The following is a 22,893-nucleotide window of genomic DNA, read 5'->3' as shown; positions in this document are numbered from 1 at the left end:
GAGAATGAGAAATGGAGGAATGAAAAATCTCCCCAAAACAATAAAATGGCAGGCTCCAGGAGCAGGTTTGCCCCTCCCCATGAACCCTATCCTCTCCCCCTCATTCAGCCCCCACCTACAGATAGCTGGGCTGGGATTTAGAGGCATCCGTGATAGCCTGGAGGCTCAGTGGTTGTGGTTAGTAATGCTGTGAGGTGAGGGAGGGAGGAAGGAGGGATGGGATGCGGGAGGAGGGGGCCGGCGTTTGATAGTGTCGAGGGGGGGGAGTGGAGGGGAGAGATTCTGCTCCTCTGGCTCCTCCAAAGAAATCCAGACACGAAATCCAGACACCTCACGACTCCTCTATCACATTTGTATTGTCTTTCTTCTCCACCCCTAACCCCCACCCCTTTTGCCTGGCTCTCTCTCCCTCTCTCTCTTGGTTTGTCCCTCTGCTGCAGTCCTTGCCTCTTCCAGCTGCACGCGACCGTATTCCGGGCTGTAACAAGCCCCAGTATCTCCGACCCTGCTGCTGCTGCAGTGGCTGAGCAGTGCGAGGTGATCGAAAGCTTGCACTGGATCGAGCCATCGAGGGAGAGCCAGAGAGAGAGAGCCAGAGAGAGAGAGCCAGAGAGAGAGAGCCAGAGAGAGAGAGAGAGAGAGAGAGAGAGAGAGATCCTACGCTGTTGTGAGGCATCACCAGGGAGAATGCTCTGCACTTGAAATTACATCACTGAGTGGGGGGGAGGGGGGGTTGATAGATTTACTGCTCTGCTTTCGTTTAAAGGGTCCACGGTATATTCCTCTCCGACAGCCCCGCTATTCTCCTCAACCTCTTAGCATCCTACTCTCTGGAGGCGGGGACCACCCCTGGACGCTGCCCTCCTGACCAGAGAGGTCAGTTGGGTCACAGGCGGATAAGCCCCCCCTGGGACTCCAAATGAATTCTACCCATGTGGAGACTGGGAGGCAGCAGCTTATGGGAAATATAAGAATGGCGCTAATCAAATGGACTCCAGTGTATCACTGCAATTAGAGATGATGAGCCTCTGCCTCCAGTCCACAGTCAGGTCAGGTCAATGTGATGTGCCACTAGAGATCCTGGGTTCGAGTCCAGGCTCTGCCGCAGCCGGCCGCGACCGGGAGACCCATGGGGCGGCGCACAATTGGCCCAGCGCCGTCCGGGTTAAGCGAGCATTGTGTCAAGAAGCAGTGCGGCTTGGCTGGGTTGTGTTTCGGGGGACCTTCACCTCTCCCGAGTCCGTACTGGAGTTGCAGCGACGGGACAAGACTGTAACTACTACCAATTGGACACCACAAAATTGGGGAGAAAAAGGGGTAAAAAAAAAGAAGAAACATGACATTTTTGGGGGGGGGGGTCATGGTAACAACCAATCACTGGATGTGCATCAACCCTTTTTTTCTCAAGCCAGTACAGCTGTATTATAAGCGTGAAAGTTAAGAACACACTTCTGCACATTCTTTCAAACTGTCGCAGTGTGTGCCATTCTCATACAGTAGGCCACACACTGGAAGGGAAGCCTTCTACCACAGATACACTCTCCCTATACCCTGAATTAATGATATAGGGAGGTGGTGGTGGTGAATTATTCAACGCAGGGCACGCAGAGAGAAAGTTGCAGAAACTGAATAAAGCTCTGCGTTAGATAGGGTAGCTCTGGGGCACACTATGAAACCCTTTGAACAGGTGATATATCCAGGTTCGGCACTGGACACTGAATATGGCTCTTCTGACCCATAGGCACACAGCACAGCTTAAACTTGGCACTCAAAGTCATGTCAATCATAGCAAAGCATCATCTTCCTTTACAACCAAGTGACAAATATCCACCGACTATCAACTAGGTCCGCCTCTCTGAAGGGGTTTGCCAGAAGTCGACTGTCCAGTCAGAAAGATCCAGCAGGTCAACAACAACAACTAATCACATCAAAACCTCAGAAGAGTCAAGTTCGTCTGTCACTCACACCCCCAAGTTAAGCATCTAACACAGCAGCCGGCTGGCTCAAATCATTCAACTTACATAGACGAAGAAAAAATGTTGTCAACCCTGATATAAAGATTGAGGAAGGGATAGAACCCACCACAGGTCTGACAGATGTCATTCAATTTCAGCTAAGCAGAGTTTTAGTATATCACTGAAGGATCCAGCAACACGATATCCATCTGGAGGTTTGAGCCTGATCCCCTGTGGTCCCAAGCAAAGCCATGTACAGCACAGCTCCGAACACAAGCCCTTGTTTTTAACCCCTACAACCTCCCATTGGTTATCATGTTGTGTCCTACCTCGTGGCAGTCCTGTAGTAACCTCTGGAGCCCCCACTGGCCGTTGAGCCTCTCCAGCCACTGTTGGGCCAATTCCCGGTTCTGGTTGCCTCTGTGGAGGAGAGCAGAAACATAGAGCCATTCATTCACACAGTGCATCAATCACTCTACTGGTATCTGCAACTGGAACTCGATGTATGAGGTTGATGGCTTTGGTGCAGCACACCGAACAACAGTGTAAAGACGAGAGTCGGCCAACGGTCTCATCTAAATATCTCCCTCACATGTGGTCGCCCCATGCTATTGTTGGCGTGGAGAATTGGCTACGGGTTAACTAGGCCCCTCCTTGCCTCGCCCATCAGTATGAATGTCATGCTCTGCTGTTAAAGAAAGTATCAACGAGGGGAGTTTCTTTTCGGGTCGCTTATGCTTTGTCTCCTCGTGTGTACCGTTGTGTTTGTGAAGCCCACCTGCTACCAAGACCACTTCATTATCACCATAGTAATTAACTTGTATTGGTGAACAACATTTTATATTTCAATATCCACAGTGTGTTCATACATGGTGTTGTGCCTCTGCTAAGTGACAAGTGACACATCTACCTATACCTCATGCATTTCAGACTTGACCACAGCACCCCCCCCCCCGTATAAATAAGGACAGGTGAATATTCAGTTTATGGGTCAAACTAGACTCATTTTCATGCCTCTGCTCTTCTATACATAGCCAGAGATGTATAAGAAAGATTGTAAAATGGCTTTGATATACATTCGCATGGTCAGAGTAGAACAATCCTATGGCGCCACCCACCTGTTAGCAAGGGTGTCCACACGCTCCCTGATGCGGTCCGAGTAGATGTTGCTCTGGCTAATGAGGCTCTCTCCGGCCTCGATGACAGCCTTGATGCGATGCAGGTTGAGCTCCATGGTGGTGGTAAAGTCCTTGTGCTTCTTGATGGCAGCCTCCACCGTCTCCACCGTGGTGGGGAGCTCAACATGAGCCAAGGCTGACTCCTGGAGGGGGCCAGGGAGAATGGACAGAGTCAGAACCGCACGTCAGTGAAGAGATGGTAAATGTACAAGAGATTAGAGGGAATAGAACGAAAACTGAGAGAGAAAATGGGAATATTACTGTAACAAGCTCGTGTGTAGTATGTGCTCACAGACATGGGTATCATCTCATGGCATTATTATCAATAACTACATTAGCATGTTTAGTACATGCAAGAGGTGTAGATTCTATTTTGCTGAATGATAAATATGCTGATCTCTAAGGACTATAATGAGGTCAGGTTTCAGTCATTATTGGCAAGGAACACTACATTGTACTCCTGATCAATGGATATCTGAATTGTGACTGCTGAATTGTTGTGTTCAACACAACTACAAGTAAAGCAAAGCGATAGCGTAAGGACATTCCTATATGTATGGTCAGGTACGCGATACAAGGATTGAGAGAAACATAGGTGAAAGACCAAAAACAAGTCATGGCACTCTGTTTGACAATTATTCAAAAAGAAATCCTTTGGCCTCTGTGCCTAAGGGAGAACTGGGTCTCTGGTAAAGGTATGTCATCAAACCAGAACAGACATGCTCTGACACACGGACAGAGCAGTCGGGGGAAATGCCTTCTGACATTGCAACTGGAATGGAACACTGTTCTGCACGCAAAGACCCTGCAATGAAGTGCACTTTATAAAGTGGTGTGCATATTCCAGCATGCATAGCCTATAGACCATTATACTGTACATACTCGCACACATGGCCCAATAAAGGACGATATACTGTGCATGAATATAAATGCAAAACAAAAATAGTTTAAATGAACTATATGTTGACATTTTAACCTCATTGTTGTAACGGTTGCCTTCCCTCTCTTCACGAGCAGAGAGGGTGGAACAGGGATCGGACCAACACGCAGCGTAGCCAGTGCTCAACATATTTAATTTAACAAACTGTGAACTGTGAACGATTGACAGCTGCCTCTGATTGAGAACCATATTAGGCTGAACACAGAAACAGACAAACTAGACACACAACATAGAATGCCCACCCAGCTCACGTCCTGACCAACACTAAAACAAGCACAACACACAAGAACTATGGTCAGAACGTGACAGTACCCCCCTCCTGAGGTGCGGACTCCGAACGCACCCCCTTAAAACTCTAGGGGAGAGTCCACGGTGGCGGCTCCGGCGGTGGACGAGGACACCACTCCACCATTGTCTTTGTCCCCCTCCTTAGCGTCCTTTGAGTGGCGACCCTCGCCCCCGACCCTGGTCTAGGAACCTTCACAAAAGTCCCCCCTAGATAGAGGAGACAGCTCAGGACAGAGAGGTAGCTCAGGACAGAGAGGTAGCTCAAGACAGAGGTAGCTCAAGACAGAGAGGTAGCTCAAGACAGAGAGGTAGCTCAAGACAGAGAGGTAGCTCAAGACAGAGGGGTAGCTCAAGACAGAGGGGTAGCTCAAGACAGAGGGGTAGCTCAAGACAGAGGGGTAGCTCAAGACAGAGGGGTAGCTCAGGACAGAGGGGTAGCTCAGGACAGAGGGGTAGCTCAGGACAGAGAGGTAGCTCAGGACAGAGGGGCAACTCCGGACTGAAAGGCAGCTCCGGACAGAGAGGCAGCTCCGGACTGAGGGGCAGCTCCGGACTGAGGGGCAGCTCATGACTGGGGGGCAGCTCATGACTGGGGGGCAGCTCATGACTGGGGGGCAGCTCATGACTGGGGGGCAGCTCATGACTGGAGGGCAGCTCATGACTGGAGGGCAGCTCATGACTGGAGGGCGGCTCATGACTGGCTGGCGGCTCATGACTGGCTGGCGGCTCTGGCAGCTCCTGACTGGCTGGCGGCTCTGGCAGCTCCTGACTGGCTGGCGGCTCTGGCAGCTCCTGACTGGCTGGCGGCTCTGGCAGCTCCTGACTGGCTGGCGGCTCTGGCAGCCCCTGACTGACGGACGTGCAGGCGAGGAACAGAGTTCTGGAGACGCACAGGAAGCTTGGTGCGTGGTGCCGGAACTGGAGGTACTGGGCTGGAGACACGCACCATAGGGAGAGTGCGAGGAGGAGGAACAGGGCTCTGGAGACGCACTGGAAGCCTGGTGCGTGGTGTAGGCACTGGTGGTACTGGGCTGGGGCGGGAAGGTGGCGCCGGATATACCGGACCGTGCAGGCGTACTATCTCCCTTGAGCACCGAGCCTGCCCAACCTTACCTGGTTGAATGCTCCCCGTAGCCCGTCCAGTGCGGGGAGGTGGAATAACCCGCACTGGGCTGTGTTGGCGAACAGGGGACACCATGCGTAAGGCTGGTGCCATGTACACCGGCCCGAGGAGACGTACTGGAGGCCAGATATGTTGAGCCGGCTTCATGGCACTTGGCTCAATGCCCAATCTAGCCCGGCCAGTGCGGGGAGGTGGAATAACCCGCACCGGCCTATGCACACGTACAGGAGACACCGTGCGCTCTTCCGCATAACACGGTGTCTGCCCGTACTCCCGCTCTCCACGGTAAGCATGGGAAGTGGGCGCAGGTTTCCTACCTGACTTCGCCACACTACCCTTTAGCCCCCCCCAATAAATTTTTGGGGTTTCTTCTCGGGCTTCTTACCGCGCCGTCGTGCTAACCTCATTCGCCGGTATCCCTCTGCACATTGCTCCATCGAATCCCAGGCGGGCTCCGGCACTCTCCCTGAGTCAACCGACCACCTGTTTATTTCCTCCCAAGTGGTGTAACCCAGATCCGGCTCCTGCTGCCGAGCTAGCTCCTCGAAACGCCGCCTCTCCGCTTTTGCTGCCTCCAGCTCTGCTTTGGGGCGGCGATATTCCTCTGGCTCTGCCCAGGGTCCTTTTCCGTCCAGCTCATCCTCCCATGTCCATTTCTCCTGGTCCCGCTGCTGCTGCTGCTGCCGCTGCTGCCCGTTGCTACGCTGCTTGTTCCGAGATTGGTGGGTGGTTCTGTAACGGTTGCCTTCCCTCTCTTCACGAGCAGAGAGGGTGGAACAGGGATCGGACCAACACGCAGCGTAGCCAGTGCTCAACATATTTAATTTAACAAACTGTGAACACTTACAACAATACAAAACAACAAAAAGTGGCAAACCGAAACAGTCCTAGCTGGTGCAGACAAAACACAGAGACAGGAAACAACCACCCACAAAATCCCAACACAAAACAAGCCACCTATATATGATTCTCAATCAGGGACAACGATTGACAGCTGCCTCTGATTGAGAACCATATTAGGCTGAACACAGAAACAGACAAACTAGACACACAACATAGAATGCCCACCCAGCTCACGTCCTGACCAACACTAAAACAAGCACAACACACAAGAACTATGGTCAGAACGTGACAATTGTCATGTCTACTCCCGCTCCAGCGCTCGACGTCGCCGGTTTACTAACCACCGGTCCTGGCAACCCATCATGACGCACACCTGGCAATCCTCATGACGCACACCTGGCAACCCTCATGACGCACACCTGGAACCCTCATGACGCACACCTGGCAACCCTCATTACGCACATCTTGCTGGGATTTCCTGCTATAGAGCCACCTATGAATTCTACATCTAGGCTAAGAATCACAGGCATATGCTGTGCTGTGCTGTGTGTAACTGGAAAAGCAACCCTCTGATCATTTCCACAATGTGTAAAGGGTTCTACCTAGAACCAATAGCTATTCTTCAAAGGGTTCTCCTATGGGGACAGCGAATTACCCATTTAGGTTCTAAATAGCACCTTGTTTTCTAAGAGTGCAGGCCTGGGGTTTTCCCTGGCAGCATAGCAGGTATAGAACATTGGCCACTCACTGTAATAGCACTGACCCTCACTGTAACAGCACTGACCCTCACTGTAATAGCACTGTGCTTCCACAGCATCCATATCTAGTACAGTCAAAAGTCATATTGTACCGTCTTTAGCTATTCATGTTTAATAAGAATTACTGACTAATAACACAGACTAGCTAATGATGATTTGGGATTAATTGACTCAGTAGGCCTAACTACTAGACATTGCTAATAGATGTATTTATTGATGTTGGGATGTCCAACAAGAGGCTAACTGACCTGGTTGTTGAGGAAGGCCTCGGCCTGCTTGACGTCCCTCAGGAAGAGGTGGAAGATGTGTGCCTGCACCAGCACCTCCCTCCGGCTCTCCCACATCTCCAGCAGCTTGTTCCAGCCCACATCCAGCTTCTGGAGCCACTGCTGCAGCGCTGCGTATGGCAGCGGCGCCTCCTCGGCCTCCAGCAGCTCGTTGACCGCCTGCAGCCGCTCGTAGTCCTCCTCGTACCTGCCGATCTCCTCCTTCAGGGCCGCGTGGCGGTTGATCAGCCTCTCGGCCTCCTCCAGCGCGTTGGGCAGCTCGTCGCTAGCTGCCGCCGTCTGCGTCTGCACCAGCCACGTCAGGAAGGAGTCCAGGTCCTGGATGAACTGCTGCAGCCGCCCCGCCACCATCAGAGAGTCCTCGCAGCCCTGCAGCGTGCGCTTCAGCTCCTCCCACTCCACACTGATGCCCTCGAAGGGCTCCAGGACCTCCATGGCCTTGGCCGGGTGCGAGATAGCCAGCTCCTCTGCCTCCTGCTGCAGGTGAAGCAGCTTGGGCTCCAGCACGGCCAGGGCCCCCTCCATGGTGGAGAGTCGGCGCTGCAGGGCCAGCACCCCGCCCAGGTCACTCCCCACGTACTGAGTGGCGTCGATGGCCTTGCGCTTCTCCTGGATCTGGGACTTGATCTCAGCACACTCCAGCAGGTAGTTCTGGAGACGGAGGACAGAGTCCAGGTGGTCCTTCTTCTGCTCCACCATCTCCACGATGCGGTTCCATCTAGAGGGGACAGACAGGGGCACAGGGGAGGGCAGGGTGGGTCAGACATGGGGCACATGGGTGGGGAAAGACAAGAGCACAGGGGTGTGGAGGGGGGAGGTAACAGGCAGGGGCACAGTGGTGGGGAGAGGGGGTACAGACAGGGGCACAGGGGTGGGGGGTAGACAGGGGCACAAGGTGGGGGGTTAACAGGAAGGGGCACAGTGGTGGGGAGAGGGGACAGACAGGGGCCCAGGGGTGGGGACGGGGGGTGCGGGGGGGTAACAGGAAGGGGCACAGTGGTGGGGAGGGGGGACAGACAGAGGCACAGGGGTGGGAATGGGGGCAGCGTTAGTCTGCATCCGCTTGAAGCTTATAATTCACATATAATTCAGTCAGTATACTAAAACATACACTAAGTATTACATATGAAAATACTTTTCATTTTGCCCAAGAGGATGGAATCAAGAGTGCAATTGATCAAATGCATTAATGAGGGACATTGGTTTTGCTTGTTAGTTGTCATTTGCATCTCAAAGGCTTTTGTCTTTTTCTTCACACAGGCTGTGAATATGGTCCCCAAGCAAAAGAACAGGCATGAATTATAGTCATTTAGCGAAGCATATCCGACATGACGTCATGCCGGGACCCTATAGCCAGAGGCTTCAAAGGGTATCAATATCATGAAGCACCATTGGCCAGATATGGTCAAAGCATTAAGCAAACCTGAACAACAGAAGCCGAAGTCTACCTAAACTATGTCACAGAGATGTACAATATCAATGAACGCTATATTTAGTCACAACTAAAACAGTTTGAGACTGAGGGAGAATATAGTAAAGCCAAATAGAACACATTTTGGGCAGGTTGGTCTTGCACCCAGTGTGGCAGGCAGTCGACACAGATGGTCACCCTGAGATAGGCTATGTATGCCAAAGTCAGGAGGAACTGGGCCACTGTAGCATTTTACCAAAACCATCATCCACTACCCTGGCCCTGGCCTTAGATCTGTCTGCCTGTGTCACCATGGTGTCACTAGGGTCTCTGGTCCAATCAGTCCCCTTCCAGGTCTATCAGCAGGGAGCATGTGATCATCATGGCTTCTGTTGCTCCCGATCTGGGCCAAATAAGAACAGTGGACCAGATTATTCTTATCAACCCTCCTCCCTTCCCTTATATTGTAGGAAATTAGCTAAGAATGAGGTAACTGGGCCACTTTGAAAATAATATCATCAATGCACTACGCACATGTGCTGTACATGGATTTACAGATGTGTTTCTATGGCTGCGTTTACACAGGCATCCCAATTCTGATCTTCTCATTTCTTTTTGAATTGGTCTTTTGACTAATCAGATCTCTTCAGAATTGGGCTGCCTGTATAAACGCTGCCTATCTAGTGTTCAGTTAGATTTTTTTTTATCCTGTGTTGATGAATCTCTATTCAACAAAATTTAACTCCCATGTTATTATGCAATGCAGATAAGTCACATTTTCATCACATATTGTTGCTGTGTGGGTAAACAGAGAGACCCGTAGGTCTATGTTATGTCTTGTTGTGGAGTAGACCTGGGTTGCATTCATTAGTGCACACCATAGAAAACTGTAGCAAAACATTGTTATTGGTAAAGTTCAGTTTAGTCCTTCCCTGTTTTGGCCTTTTGCTTCTGTTTGGTTCCTAGTGAATACACCTCGGAGTTGGTCAGTCAGAGAACAGTGGGGTGGGTTACCTGCTGTTGAGGTGGTCTTGACAGCCTCTGACCTCTGTAGAGCTGGGGTGACCACTGTCCAGGAGCTGCTGCACTATCTGGTTCACGTCCAGGATCCTTCCCATCAGGCTGTTCATCTCCTGGTCCAGGCTCTCAAACCTACAGAGAGTGTGAAATGAGAGGAGGGAGAATGTGTGTTTTAAATGACAGTGTTATGTAGCCCTTATGAGGGAGGGTTCAAGGAACGGATTCCCTAAAAATGTATGACTAACTTTATAACTAAAAGCATGACTTAAATCTAACATTCTCCCTATGATCTCCACCACAGATGGGAGCTGTACCTATGGGCTATGACCTCCACGTCCTCCAGCCTCTCTGGAACCTCCATCTTGTTGAGCCACTGCTCCTTCTCGTCGATCCACACCTCGCAGGCGTTGACCTCGCTGAACATGAGGTAGACAGCCAGCGCGTCGTGCAGCCACTGCTGCCTCAGGACGGCCACCTCGGCCACCTCGGCGTACAGCTGCTCCGCCTCGCCCATTCTTGACTGCACCTCGTCCAGCTCCCGGTAGTGCAGTGGCAGCGCCACCATGTGTTTGCGCAGAGTTACTACATGCAGCCGGTGCTTGTCCACGGCCTCGCGCACACCCCGGTGCTTCTTGAGCAGTGACTGGGTGGAGTACTCATCGTGACCAAAGTCCTCACTGGATACCAGGCGGTAGGCGTCCTGCAGCCATGCCAACAAGTCGTCCGTCTCCGTGCTGAACTGGAAGAAGTTGAGTGCCTCCTGCAGGTGGCCCAGTCTCTGCGCCGCCTGGTCCTCCAGCCTCTTCCACTCCCCTTTCACCTCCATGATGCGCTCCTGGATGCCGCCCGTGCCAAAACTCTTCTCCATCAGGATCTGCTTGCCCTTCTTCATGGTCTGTTGGAGGAGGGAGCGGTGGGCCAGCAGCTCCCCAGCCAGGGTCTTGTGTTTCTGGAGCAGCCGCAGCACGCTGCTCAGGTCCTTGCCGCAGGTCTGGGCGGCCAGGATGGAGCTCTTCTCGCGGATCCAGGCCTCGGACTCCTCCACCTCCTGGAAGAAGGCCCAAAGGTGCTGAGACTCCTCCAGCTCCGAGCGCCGCTTGGCCGCCAGCTGCTTGAGCTCCTCCAGGCAGGTGCTGACGTGGTTGACCCGGTTGCAGATCACCTGGGGGTCACAGGGCTGGTAGCCTGGGAAGGAGAGAGAATAGGGAACAGGGGACAGCACTCAATATACATGTCTTTATTAGTGATGTCTATGGGGGACTGTATCCAAAGACTCAATTAACTTTGCATGTAAACAAAACACTACTACTGGATGTAAAACGGGCGTAAAGTTTTACAAAATAACTATGTAATATTCACAAAATTGAAATAACTAAATTAATTCACTTCTGTATTGTAAATGGATCTTCAGAAAATAAGTTGTGGAAAGTCATGCTTGCCCTCTTGTGGGTCTCTCAGGAAGTGCCATGGTCATCTTCACCACTCAATGTACAGTAAACTGTACTCCTACACACTCTTAATACAAAACACTCCTTTTTTTGTTAACTGTGCTTTTTTACGGGACCATGGGAGACATAACAGCAACAGCCAGTATTTCTAATCCTATCGTATCCAAATATTTTCCTCCCTCAAAATCACCAAGTTGTTATGAAAGCACATTCCACTTCTCACTGAAGATGATCTGTGAACATAGCCATCTGATGTCTTACCTTCAATGGTGGTGAATTTGAGAGCGGCTGTGTTAAGGGTCTGCACCCTCTCTGCCTGCACTGTGATGTCAGCTTCCTGGAGGCTGTGTTTCTGCAGCAGGTCGTCCACCTCCAGCAGATGCTTGCCGAAGTCTTTGGAAAGGAGCTGGACCTGTGGTGAGAGGGACAGTGGTCACCTTCCTGACACTCAACAGTGCTTCCACTGACCATGCTGCCTGTACTGAAACGTCAAAGTCAATTTCTCAAGGGTTTCTCACTGTTTTTTTCATGTACTGTATCTCCACATTACCATTTCATGTGTACACAAATGACAACCCACAGTCTATGCTGTTGAGTCGACACAACTTAGAGACAGTACAGCGTTCATGTAACGTCAAAAGCATGACACAATACTTGTCTCACCTGCATGTCCTCCATCCAGTCGATCATGTAGACCATGTCCTGGAAGGTCTTCTGCAGAGCCAGGTTCTTCTCCAACCGGGCCTTCCTCCCCACCACCAGCTCCTTCAGCAGGCTCCACTGGCCCAGGATGTTCTCCTTGCGGGCCGAGATGCGCCGGATGTCGTAGTAGCCCTCCGTCTCCATCTCCCCGGCCAGCTCCACCACCACCCCGATGCGCTCCTCGTACGACGAGATGTCTGCCTCAATGGCCTCGTGCTTCTTCATGGCGGCTTCCACCGCTGGCAGGTCGTAGCCAAAGTTATCCTGGTGGGACGGGACATTCAGTCAGGCAGAGGATCACTTAACTACAGGCAGGTGATAGTGTAAGGGTTTACCCAGTCAGAGCAATGCAGTCATAGGAAAATACATCTAAATATACCAATGTATATTTAAAAGTAACTCATGTTATACAATACTTTGCCATTGGTTCTAAAAAAGACATTCTAAAGACATTTAATTCTCAATCCACAGCTATAAGACTATTGCTATATAACTGTGATGATATGGCCCCTGTATGATATGTTAGAGACATTAGTCACTTCGGCCCTGTGGTCCCTACCTGAGACACGAGGCGCTGGTTCTCGTTGAGCCACGCTTGTCTCATGGTGGTCTTGTGGTCAAACCGCTGGGCCAGCAACTCCAGCTTCTCCTGGCGAATCAGCTCCTGCCGTAGTGCCACGCCTCTCTCGTGCTCCGCCTTCTCCAGCCTCTCCCACGCCTAGCCAAAAACAGAGGAAAATGTACCCATAATGCAGCATGGTAACAAACATAAAGAGGAGTAATTTGCACGGATTTGCTACATTTTAAAGAACCTGATATTGATAAAGAAGGATATTATATTTGCCAAGACCTGTCCAGTTGTTGTATTATCTGCTCAGGCATTTGAGACACTCCTTATTCCCACTTATACCAGTATTCATTACCTTATTGATATCAGAGATGAGTTTCCCTTCATGAGGCACGTATGGTTTCTGGTTGTTAGCTCTGAGCTTGCTTTGGATAGTAAAGAGGAGCACCTCCAGGTTCCCCTTCTCCTGGAACCTAGCACAAGACAAAGTGTGTTTCACAAACATCCTGAGACACAGTACTTTGCACAAGGTGGGCTCCGTTTGAAACCTAAAATCACAGGTGTCATATCCTAGATCCTGTAACTTCAAATAACCATCTGCTCAGAAGTGATGACAGACCTGTATTTTCTCCTATTACTAAGTTACTAGGGTAGTGACGGTCATGGAATTTTGGATGACGATTATTGGTCAGCCAAATGACCACGATCACCGTTATAATCGTTTGAATACTGCACGAATGCCCGGCCGCCCTGTCTTAAGTCAGCTGTTTGTTCCACACAAAAAATAAACGCTTATGACGGTTTTCATGATGGTCTTCATCCATAGACGTCGCTTACACAATCATTGTGCCAGTCCTATGAATTACGCAACTCATCAATAGATTATCCGTGACATTTCCTGCAGGCTTGACCTTCACAGCAAAGGCCTTCATTACTACATGTGACCTAGCTCCACACACTGTCTAGTTGTAACCTAATTCAAAAATAATAAGTGGTCATCACTGAGTCATCACTGAGCAGATTCCAGAGTTATATGATAGGTGACCACCTCTGGCCATCGAGGGCTGCCAGGGCAACTAGACTGGGTGAGAAGCCGGGTAAGGCCTCAGAGATACTAGTCACAAGAGGAGATGTCTATCCTCTAGCCACAGAGAGAAAGGGTCTGGAGACACATTTGGGTGTCACATCACTTAGATCCAGTCCCTTTTGGTCAAATAGGGCATGAGTCACATGGCACGGCTAACTGGGTGCTTAATTATGCCAGACATGCCAGCTTAGGGCCTCATGCTGGGCCTCATGCTGATACTACTGTGCCCACACCCATCAATGTGTAGGTTTTTTTGTTGAATACCGCAACAGTTATGTCATATAGCACACATCAAATGAGAATCAGATGAATCAAAAGCATTTGTCTGGGGGCATTCACTGAGAAAATAACATCAACCGATAAGAACTTTAAAACTATAAAAGGGTGAAACTATTGACTCAACCTAAATTCTGTCCTAAAACTAAAGCATCCAAAAATTGTTTAGTGATATTTGTATAAAACAAAAGTTTTAATTTTGAAACCTTCTGTTGTATGAACGGGACCACTATACAGTAGATATAAAACGTAATTGGTGCTATTATGTGTCATTTGCACAGTGTTGACTTACTTGATGGGCTTCTCGATGGTGCAGTAGGTGGTGAAGGCTTGAAGCTGTTGCTGGACACCCGTTAAGGAGTTGGCAAACTTCTGGTTGCTGATGATGCCTATGGTCTTCTCGATCCACTCCAGGAGCTCCGAGGCCAGAGCCTCATATCGATCGATCATCTTCTGACCGTCAATGGCATTGTCCAAGACCTGTATAACACATAAACATTTAACATGGATGGATTTTACGTAGGAGTGATTTAATTCATAACTTTTGATAGTGGATAATGGATTGATAATAGATTGAATCGTTATCAGTTTGTTTTGACCTACACAACTACACTGATGTGAGCAAAACATACAGTATGATCTACAGTGCCTTCGGAAAGTATTCAGACCCCTTGACTTCTCCCACATTTTGTTAGGTTACAGCCTTATTCTAAAATTGATTAAATCGTTTTTTCCCCCCTCATCAATCTACACACAATATCCCATAATGTCAAAGCAAAAATAGGATGTTTGCTAATTTATTAAAAATAAAAAACGGAAATATTTCATTTACATAAGTATTCAGACCCTTTACTCAGTACTTTGTTAAAGCACCTTTGGCAGCGATTACAGCCTCGAGACTTCTTGGGTATGATGCTACAAGATTGGCACACCTGTAATTGGGGAGTTTCTCCCATTCTTCTCTGCAGATCCTCTCAAGTGCTGTCAGGTTGGATGGGGAGCGTCACTGCACAGCTATTTTCAAGTCTCTCCAGAGATGTTCGATCGGTTTCAAGTCCAGTTTGTGGCTGGACCACTCAAGGACATTCCGAGACTTGTCCGGAAGCTACTCCTGCGTTGTCTTGGCTGTGTGCTTAGGGTTATTGTCCTGTTGGAAGGTGAATCTTCACCCCAGTCTGATGTCCTGAGCGCTCTGGAGCAGGTTTTCATCAAGGATCTCTCTGTACTTTGCTCCATTCATCTTTGCCTCGATCCTGACTAGTCTCCCAGTCCTTGCTGCTGAAAAACATCCCACAGCATGATGTTGCCACCACCATGTTTCACCATAGGGATGGTGCCAGGTTTCCTCCAGATATGACGCTTGGCATTCAGGCCAAAGAGTTCAATCTTGGTTTCATTAGACCAGACAATCTTATGGTCTGAGAGTCTTTATGTGCCTTTTGGCAAACCCCAAGTGGGATTTCATGTGCCTTTTACTGAGGAGTGGCTTCCGTCTGGCCACTCTACCATAAAGGCCTGATTGGTGGAGTGCTGCAGAGATGGTTGTCCTTCTGGAAGTTTCTCCCATCTCCACAGAAGAACCCTAGAGCACTGCCAGAGTGACTATCGGGTTTTTGGTCACTTCCCTGACCAAGGCCCTTCTCCCCTGATTGCTCAGTTTGGCCGGGCGGCCAGCTTTAGGAAGTTTCCAAATTTCTTCCATTTAAGAATGATGGAGGCCGTGTTTTTGGGGTCTTTCAATGCTGCAGACATATTTTGGTACCCTTCCCCAGATCTGTGCCTCGACACCATCCTGTCTCGGAGCTCTACGGACAAATATTTCGTCCTCGTGGATTGGTTTTTGCTCTGACATGCATTGTCAACTGTGGGACCTTATATAGACAGGTGTGCGCTTTTCCAAATCATGTCCAATCAATTGAATTTACCACAGGTGTACTCCAATAAAGTTGTAGAAACATCTCAAGGATGATCAATTGAAACAAGATGCACCTGAGCTCAATTTCAAGTCTCATAGCAAAGGGTCTGAATACTTATGTAAATAAGGTATTTCTGTTTTCGCTTTGTCATTGTGGGATATTGTGTGTAGTTTGCTGAGGAATGTGTTTTATTTAATCCATTTTAGAATAAGGCTGTAACGTAACTGTCACGATCGTCGTAGTGAGGAGACCAAAGCGCAGCGTGATGTGAATATATCTTATTTAATGACAACGAAAGAATATCGAAACAAACTATTACAAACTATACAAAATAACAAACGACCGTGACGCTAAGGATAACGAGTGCATACATGCAACATCAACATAGACAATCACCCACAAACCAAACTGGAAAATGGCAACCTAAATAGGATCCCCCAATCAGAGACAACGATAAACAGCTGCCTCTGATTGGGAACCAATCCAGGCCACCATAGACCTACGTATGCCTAGACTACACACACAACCTAGACATACAAAAACCCTAGACCAGACAAAAACACACATACCACCCTCGTCACACCCTGACCTAACCAAAATAATAAAGAAAACAAAGATAACTAAGGTCAGGGCGTGACAGTAACAAAATGTGGGAAAAGTCAAGGGGTCTGAATACTTTCCCGAAGGCACTGTACATATTGATCACATTACTCATGGGTTCAAAACATACAGTACATATCACTGTATATCACTGTATACTGTAGGAGATATTTACACAGGTTCCAATGACAATTGTTCTGCCACGTACAGCAGGATCCAGGGTTAAATAGTGTGTCGGCATTCTCCTACCTTTCCCACTCTCTTGCCCTCTACTCGAAGGGCTTTCATCTTGGAGAAGTAATGGTAGTAGGACACAACATAGGTTATTATCGACTTCTCGTCTGGGTTCTCCGTATTCACGTCTGCAGAGTCACACAGGAAGGACAACAATACACAAACACTTACAGCACACACATACAATATATAACACAATCACGCCTTCACATGAAATCATTTCAGGTCGTGTAAAACAGAAACTATGGTCGCTGTAGCTGAAAGTCTGCGAAGGTTTGCACGTTTGAGATATGTGTCACCAAATGTCCATGAATTGCTGAGGAGGTTGTCGAGCTGCTATTTCAATTCTCCGTGCAGTCTTACCTTCAGGGTCCAGGAGTTTGGTGAGCCCCAGGTTCTGCTCAGCAATGTTGAAGGCTTGCTGGAGGTTGTGTGTGGCATTGGACCGGATCAGCTTATGGAACTCAATCAAATCAGGCCTGTAGTAAAGTAGGTCACTTAGTTCACTTTCTACATGGTCACATAAATACATATTTTAAAGCAAGACTTGCTTGTTTAGCCAATGCTGACCTGTGTCGGTGAATGAGAGCGTTGAAGGCGAGACCATCTCTCCAGCATGTGGTGAAGTTCTGGATGTTGACCTCAGAGTACCTGTGGGACAGTTGACACAGAACACACTCACAACCATTGGTCCAATGCATATATCCTATCTAACTAAAGACATTGCATGTAACAATAGCAGTAAAACAACTGTCAACACCCTGTCAACAAAGGTTGACGTTCAATTTTGGCTTTTGGTTCAATTAAGACACTCACCCAGCGGTTTTCATCTGGCACCAGAGTAGTAGGGCATCCTTTGCCGACCGCGTCTCCCTGTTGTCGTCACACTCGATCTTAATCCCCTGGATCTGTATACACAGGGAAGGAGAGCAGAAGACAAACAACCACGGTCAAGGAAATCAGCCTCAAAACTGTCCTCAGTTCAGTAAAATCACCAGATTACTACGAGGTTGAGAAGAAAACAGTTAGGAAACACATCCATGTTGCTGGTAAGTTTCAAACACACTGAACCCAAACCCCAGTGCCTTTCAACAGCCACACCAGGAGTGTATTCATTATACCGATTCCGTTGCAAACACTTGTCTGTTTCAAAATGTTTTGCAAAAAAATTGTTTTACTCTAAACACAAAACATTTTGCAATGAAAACAAGAGTTCGTTTCGATTGGACAAATTCAGGTAGGTCCCTCCCTCCCCATTTCGTTCCATTTACTCTGTTTGCTTCCGTTTGCTTCTTAAATGGTAGACGGTTTCCATTGCAAGACGTAATGAATACACCCCAATAGTCACACAACTGCATTGCATGTCTCATCACTAACTCGCACACAGACATGTGCCTGTCATGTTGGGAGGAAGGCCACAGAATCATGACAACATCACTGTGCGCCCTCATCATCTATGACAGCCATTGGCCCAATCATGTCACCCTGACATGATACATGTTAATGGGAGAGTTGACACCCTAGAATCTGCTGGACCACCCATATCAACCAATCACACTTCATCCGCTCCCATACTGTACATGCTCACTCACACTGGAAAGCAACTGGAGGTTTATAGGACTATATTGCATGCACAGTTTAGTCTCCACCTACAGGGAACGGTTATTTGTGATTAAATTATGATAGAATAACACTACCGGTATGTATAAAGAGAAGGACAGAGAAGGACAACTATTGTTCAAATAAACTGCTGCCCAGAACCAAACTGACTTTTTACAAGAGCCAATGAGGACATTCCATCTCTAAAATGTCCTGCTCATATTTCAGATCAGGCAGATTTGAAATACCCTTGATCGCAGTGCATATCATCCAACAATAAACAAGATTCCTGAGAAAAACAAACCGCCTGGCAGTGACAGAGAGGCATACACCACGCAGGTCACAATTAAGTAGCACAAACACAACGACACTGAGCGAAGCAACTAGAAAGGAATCGTTAAGTTCCTAAATATAATGGAGGTGTCAAGTGTTTGTTAGATTCTTGAAATCGGCTCCTGGAGATCATTTACCTCCTGGAGATTATTTACCTCCTGGAGATCATTTACCTCCTGGAGATCATTTACCTCCTGGAGATCATTTACCTCCTGGAGTCCTCTTTTCCCCCCTTTCTCTCGCTGTGTCTGCTGCCTGCTGCAGTGGCTAGGTCTTACATGCTGACTGGGCAAAGTAAACTGAAACAGTCCAAGGGTAGGGGAGGGGTGGAAGAGAGGGAGAAAGAAAGAGAGAGGGAGACAGAAAGGGAGGAGAGACGTAGTAAACTAAACGAGGAGCGTGAGGGGAGAGTGACAAGACAACCCCAAACGGTTGCAGAATCGGTGACCGAGAAGGAAGTAGGAGTGGCAGAGAGAGAAGGAGGGAAGGGTGGGGAGGAGGATAGGCCCTGACTGCATCTTGCCCTGCCCGGAGCCCCACCCCTTGCTCCCTACAGCACAAATCCGTTTCCAATAACGCGCTTCTCCTCTTTCACTGCTAGCAAAATTGAAGAGGCCATCGACTCGCTGGCTCCACAGTCAGTGCAGTAGAATGGGATGCCGGCCAAAAGTGCCCCAGCCAACCCATAATCACTGTTAGAAGGCAGAGCGATAAGCTATGCCATGCTAGCCTCTCCTCATGACGCCGTAGGCACCACTAGCCTACGTCCCTGAATCATACGTACAGAGTAACGCTGATTTGAATAATGCAAGACATGCGTTTATGCTGAGACCACCACTGTCCGTCCTGAGGCGACAACAAAAGCCAAATGATTTTGCGCTACTTACAGTACATGCCTGTCACTTGTCTGTGGTATCGCGTCCTGTAAGGCCTTGTGCCCATTGTATGTGTACAGTATGTCTCTGAGGCGGATGTCAGACAGTATATCCCTGTTTGAGATCCAACTACGATCAGGGCAAGAGTGACATTCAAGCTTTGCTCGTAACGTCACACAGTGACGATGCGGCATGTTTCAGGGCTTCTCCATACAGTCTTTTGGCCAGTCTACAAATCCCTCTGATTTCTGCCCTTTCTCTCCTAGATGAAGACAGTGCTGAACCCAGCATGCCTGTTGTGGCAAAATCGTGACAATAATATACACAGAATTATGGCCTACTTCTGTTTACCGCTGGGACACCAGAGGTGGATACCTTTATCCAACAGTGCTAAATCTGTCTCTTTCTTCGATGGGTTCACCTTAGCTCAAAGACTGGTGAAAAAGAGTGACAAAATGTACGATAAGACTTTGTTCTTGTGTTTGAATGAGGTGTATTATAACGTCCCCCCCAGGCTATTGCACACAGCCTGGGATATCAACGATTCAAAGTTGGCATTAGTGCAGCGTTTCTCAAACTAGGGGTTGCGAGAGCAACTCTGAAATCGTTTGTTTTTAAATGCTCCTAGAACCGGGGTTACGTCAGTAACCTCTGGTAGCTGGTAGATGCAGTTGTGATAAACATAGCGGTTCCTGTTTTCTTCGTACAAATGTGGCTCTATCTTCTGAACCGTTTAAGCCCACAAGCCGGGCAGGACTCTTTAGAACAGAGTGGACAAGACCAGGCACTAAATCAGTGATGATGTTCTTTTCTACACGTAAGATCATACAAAATTAACATCCCAATACCTTTCTGATGGTTTTCAGTCACTTCAAACTGTACTTTATTGTCAGACTAATTTGTAATAGACTGTCATAGCCCCAGTTAAAAAAGGACACATTGGCAATTGATCACATCCCTTTTTTTTTACATGGTGGGGTCGCACATTTTTGGAAATATCAAAATGGGGTCACGGGACAAATAAAGTTTGGGGACCACTGCCTTAGTGGGAGTGCCCATAGAATTCAATGGGAGTGACCTACTGAGTAAAGTACTTTGTGAGAGATTAAGCTAAATGCCTATGCGCCGGTCATTTTGTATTGGCTAAAGAAGTCCAAGTTTGAAGCGCTGGTTCATCAGACTATTCCTGACTCTTGGGGCAGATTGTCTATGACGTCACACCGTAGAACATGTACCAGTCAGAAACAGGAGTTTGTAGAAACAACGGTGCACACCCACATGAGGGTCATCATCCACATGCTGACTGAGTTCAAAAGTACCCCACAGGGACAAAGACGGAATAGAGCTACACAGCACTAGAACATACCGTCCCCAACATGAGACACACACAGGCCTGCAGGAACTGGATGCCCAAAATACCTCAGCAGAGGTTAAGCTAGCAGCAGGTCTTAAGGACAATCCCAACAGGGGACAGGTACGGCCTCACAGGAGTTGGCTGCATGACAAAATAAAGGAAATGTAAATACAACCACAACAGAAACGACAGAGACAGACAACACCAGGCACCAGGCCGGGTGGGCAAGGTCACTACCTGGAAGCGAAGGATGATGGTCCAGATGAGGCCAAGGGTGAGGCGGTGGTTGCCGTCGACGATGTCGTGAGAGCCGACGTTCTCCAGGTGGACCCTCTGCTCCTTGAGGAACTGCAGGGCCTTGTCCACGTTCTCCAGGCAGTGGATCCGCATGCGACCCCGCGTGGGCCTCGGCTAGGGGAGGGAGGGAAGGAGGGAGAGAGAACAGCGAGGTAAGGAGGTAGAGGGAATGAGAGAAAGCATAAGAGTGGAATGGTGAGAGGAGTAATGCTTGAATGGTCAAAGCAATCTGCAGGGGAATTACAGGGGAAATACTGCTTTGATCTCAATGCCTTTACAGTAAGACAATATTTTTCTCATTAAAAAACGCAATGGCAAAGAAAGCGTGCAAATGCTGTTCCCATCCAATTGTCAAACCACATTATGCTGACTACTATTCTCATACAATCACACATGACATATAGCTGCAGTGCTGACAACATTCATGAAACATTTAGACATGACTGAATAATATTTGTAACAAAAATAACTACAATGCAGAGCTCTTTGTTGAATAGTTTGTGCTTGTTCTCCTAGCATCTACTGACTTAAAGGTAGACCGAGGTTGTGAACCAGAGAATGGGTTGACCAACCAGCATCTCCCCAGACAGGACCTCTAGCAGCCTTGTGAGCATGTAGCCGTCCCGGAGGTCGTTGTAGAGGTCAGCAATCCGACAGGACACTCTGGCCAGGTGGGAGTTCACCCACTTAGTGAAGGTCTTCTTCTGGACAGCATCTCTCTCTTCTGCAGGAGAAATGAAATAAACACAAGGCTTACAGATGTAGGATATTAATAAAAACCAGTTTGCTACAGCAAGAAAATAAACCTGCAGCAACAGGAAATGTGAATTATTATGTGGAATTGAATGGACATTTTTGTAGGGGTTGATCCATTTTATGTTAGGGCAAATCAAGTCTGTCATTTTAGTGGAAATGGATATTCCTAACTTTAGAATAGTTTTTAAACCTTGAACACACTGCAACAAAACTTGAATTCTCTGCAACAAAAGAGTAATCAAATTAAGATCCTACATCTGTAGTTCATCAGGATAGAGCTCTGATCAGTGATGTAGTTACTAAATCTCTCATCTGAGTCGTGTCCCCAGTCACTACTGGTCCAGTCCGAGTCCAAGTCCGAGTCCTGGACTCAAGAACTACAACACTGGCTCTGATATATAAACCATACCTCCTTGTCAGTAGCCCCCTGTATGATAGATCATCAATCAAGTCCTTCCACAACTTTAAACATCCATCAGGTATACTGGAAGGTCTACGAAGCTTGTGTGTTTTGTAAGTGATGGAGCTGTGACTGAGGCAGGTGAAGGTGCTCTTGTTCCTCTAGTCCAGTATAGTCTCTCTATCCACCCACCTGCCAAGGCCTTGATGCGGGAACACTCAAACAGTTTGGAGCTGGTGACCTCGGTTTCCCAGTGTCCCGAGCTGCTGGCCAGACGGGTATTGTTGTTGTTGAGCTGGCGCTGGGCCTCCGCGTTGTCCAGGTCTGTGGAGGCATTGGCCATCGCGCCTATTTCCCTGAACAACTCTACAGACACACAGTAGGAGAGTTAGGTAGAGTACATTTAGGATGCGGATCACACTTCATACACCCTTTATCACCCCCATAGAAAGAAATGATACTGTACGAAGGTAAATACATCATCTCAAACACCATGCAGAAAATCTGAATCACAACAATTTGTCTTTAAGGGCAAAGTGCATGCGTGTTTTGATAGAGCTCCAGTCCACACCAGATAGTTAGTAATCCAGGGAGGGCTATGAACAGCCATAGTTATCTACGACTTCTGAAAACAGAGGCATAAGT

The 22,893-nt window shown here is 48.3% G+C and overlaps 1 protein-coding gene across 1 annotated transcript in view; it reads right to left on the bottom strand.

Annotated features, from left to right (window-relative positions):
• Positions 1 to 22,591, bottom strand: part of LOC120018661 (spectrin beta chain, non-erythrocytic 4-like) — a 52,085-nt gene extending 29,494 nt beyond the window's left edge. The window contains 17 exon segments of the mRNA XM_038961860.1: positions 2,285 to 2,375; positions 3,074 to 3,276; positions 7,334 to 8,090; positions 9,798 to 9,935; positions 10,118 to 10,988; positions 11,513 to 11,663; positions 11,915 to 12,217; positions 12,513 to 12,671; positions 12,877 to 12,994; positions 14,177 to 14,364; positions 16,650 to 16,762; positions 16,998 to 17,113; positions 17,205 to 17,285; positions 17,451 to 17,542; positions 21,033 to 21,206; positions 21,665 to 21,816; positions 22,441 to 22,591. Of these exon segments, the coding sequence (XP_038817788.1) occupies positions 2,285 to 2,375; positions 3,074 to 3,276; positions 7,334 to 8,090; positions 9,798 to 9,935; positions 10,118 to 10,988; positions 11,513 to 11,663; positions 11,915 to 12,217; positions 12,513 to 12,671; positions 12,877 to 12,994; positions 14,177 to 14,364; positions 16,650 to 16,762; positions 16,998 to 17,113; positions 17,205 to 17,285; positions 17,451 to 17,542; positions 21,033 to 21,206; positions 21,665 to 21,816; positions 22,441 to 22,591 (3,858 nt within the window).
• Between the last annotated feature and the right edge of the window lie 302 nt (positions 22,592 to 22,893).

Source organism: Salvelinus namaycush, chromosome 23, assembly GCF_016432855.1.
Source record: "Salvelinus namaycush isolate Seneca chromosome 23, SaNama_1.0, whole genome shotgun sequence".
Classification (NCBI taxonomy): domain Eukaryota; kingdom Metazoa; phylum Chordata; class Actinopteri; order Salmoniformes; family Salmonidae; genus Salvelinus; species Salvelinus namaycush.
Note: the sequence above shows the minus strand (reverse complement) of the source record. Positions and strands in the feature narration are given on the sequence as shown.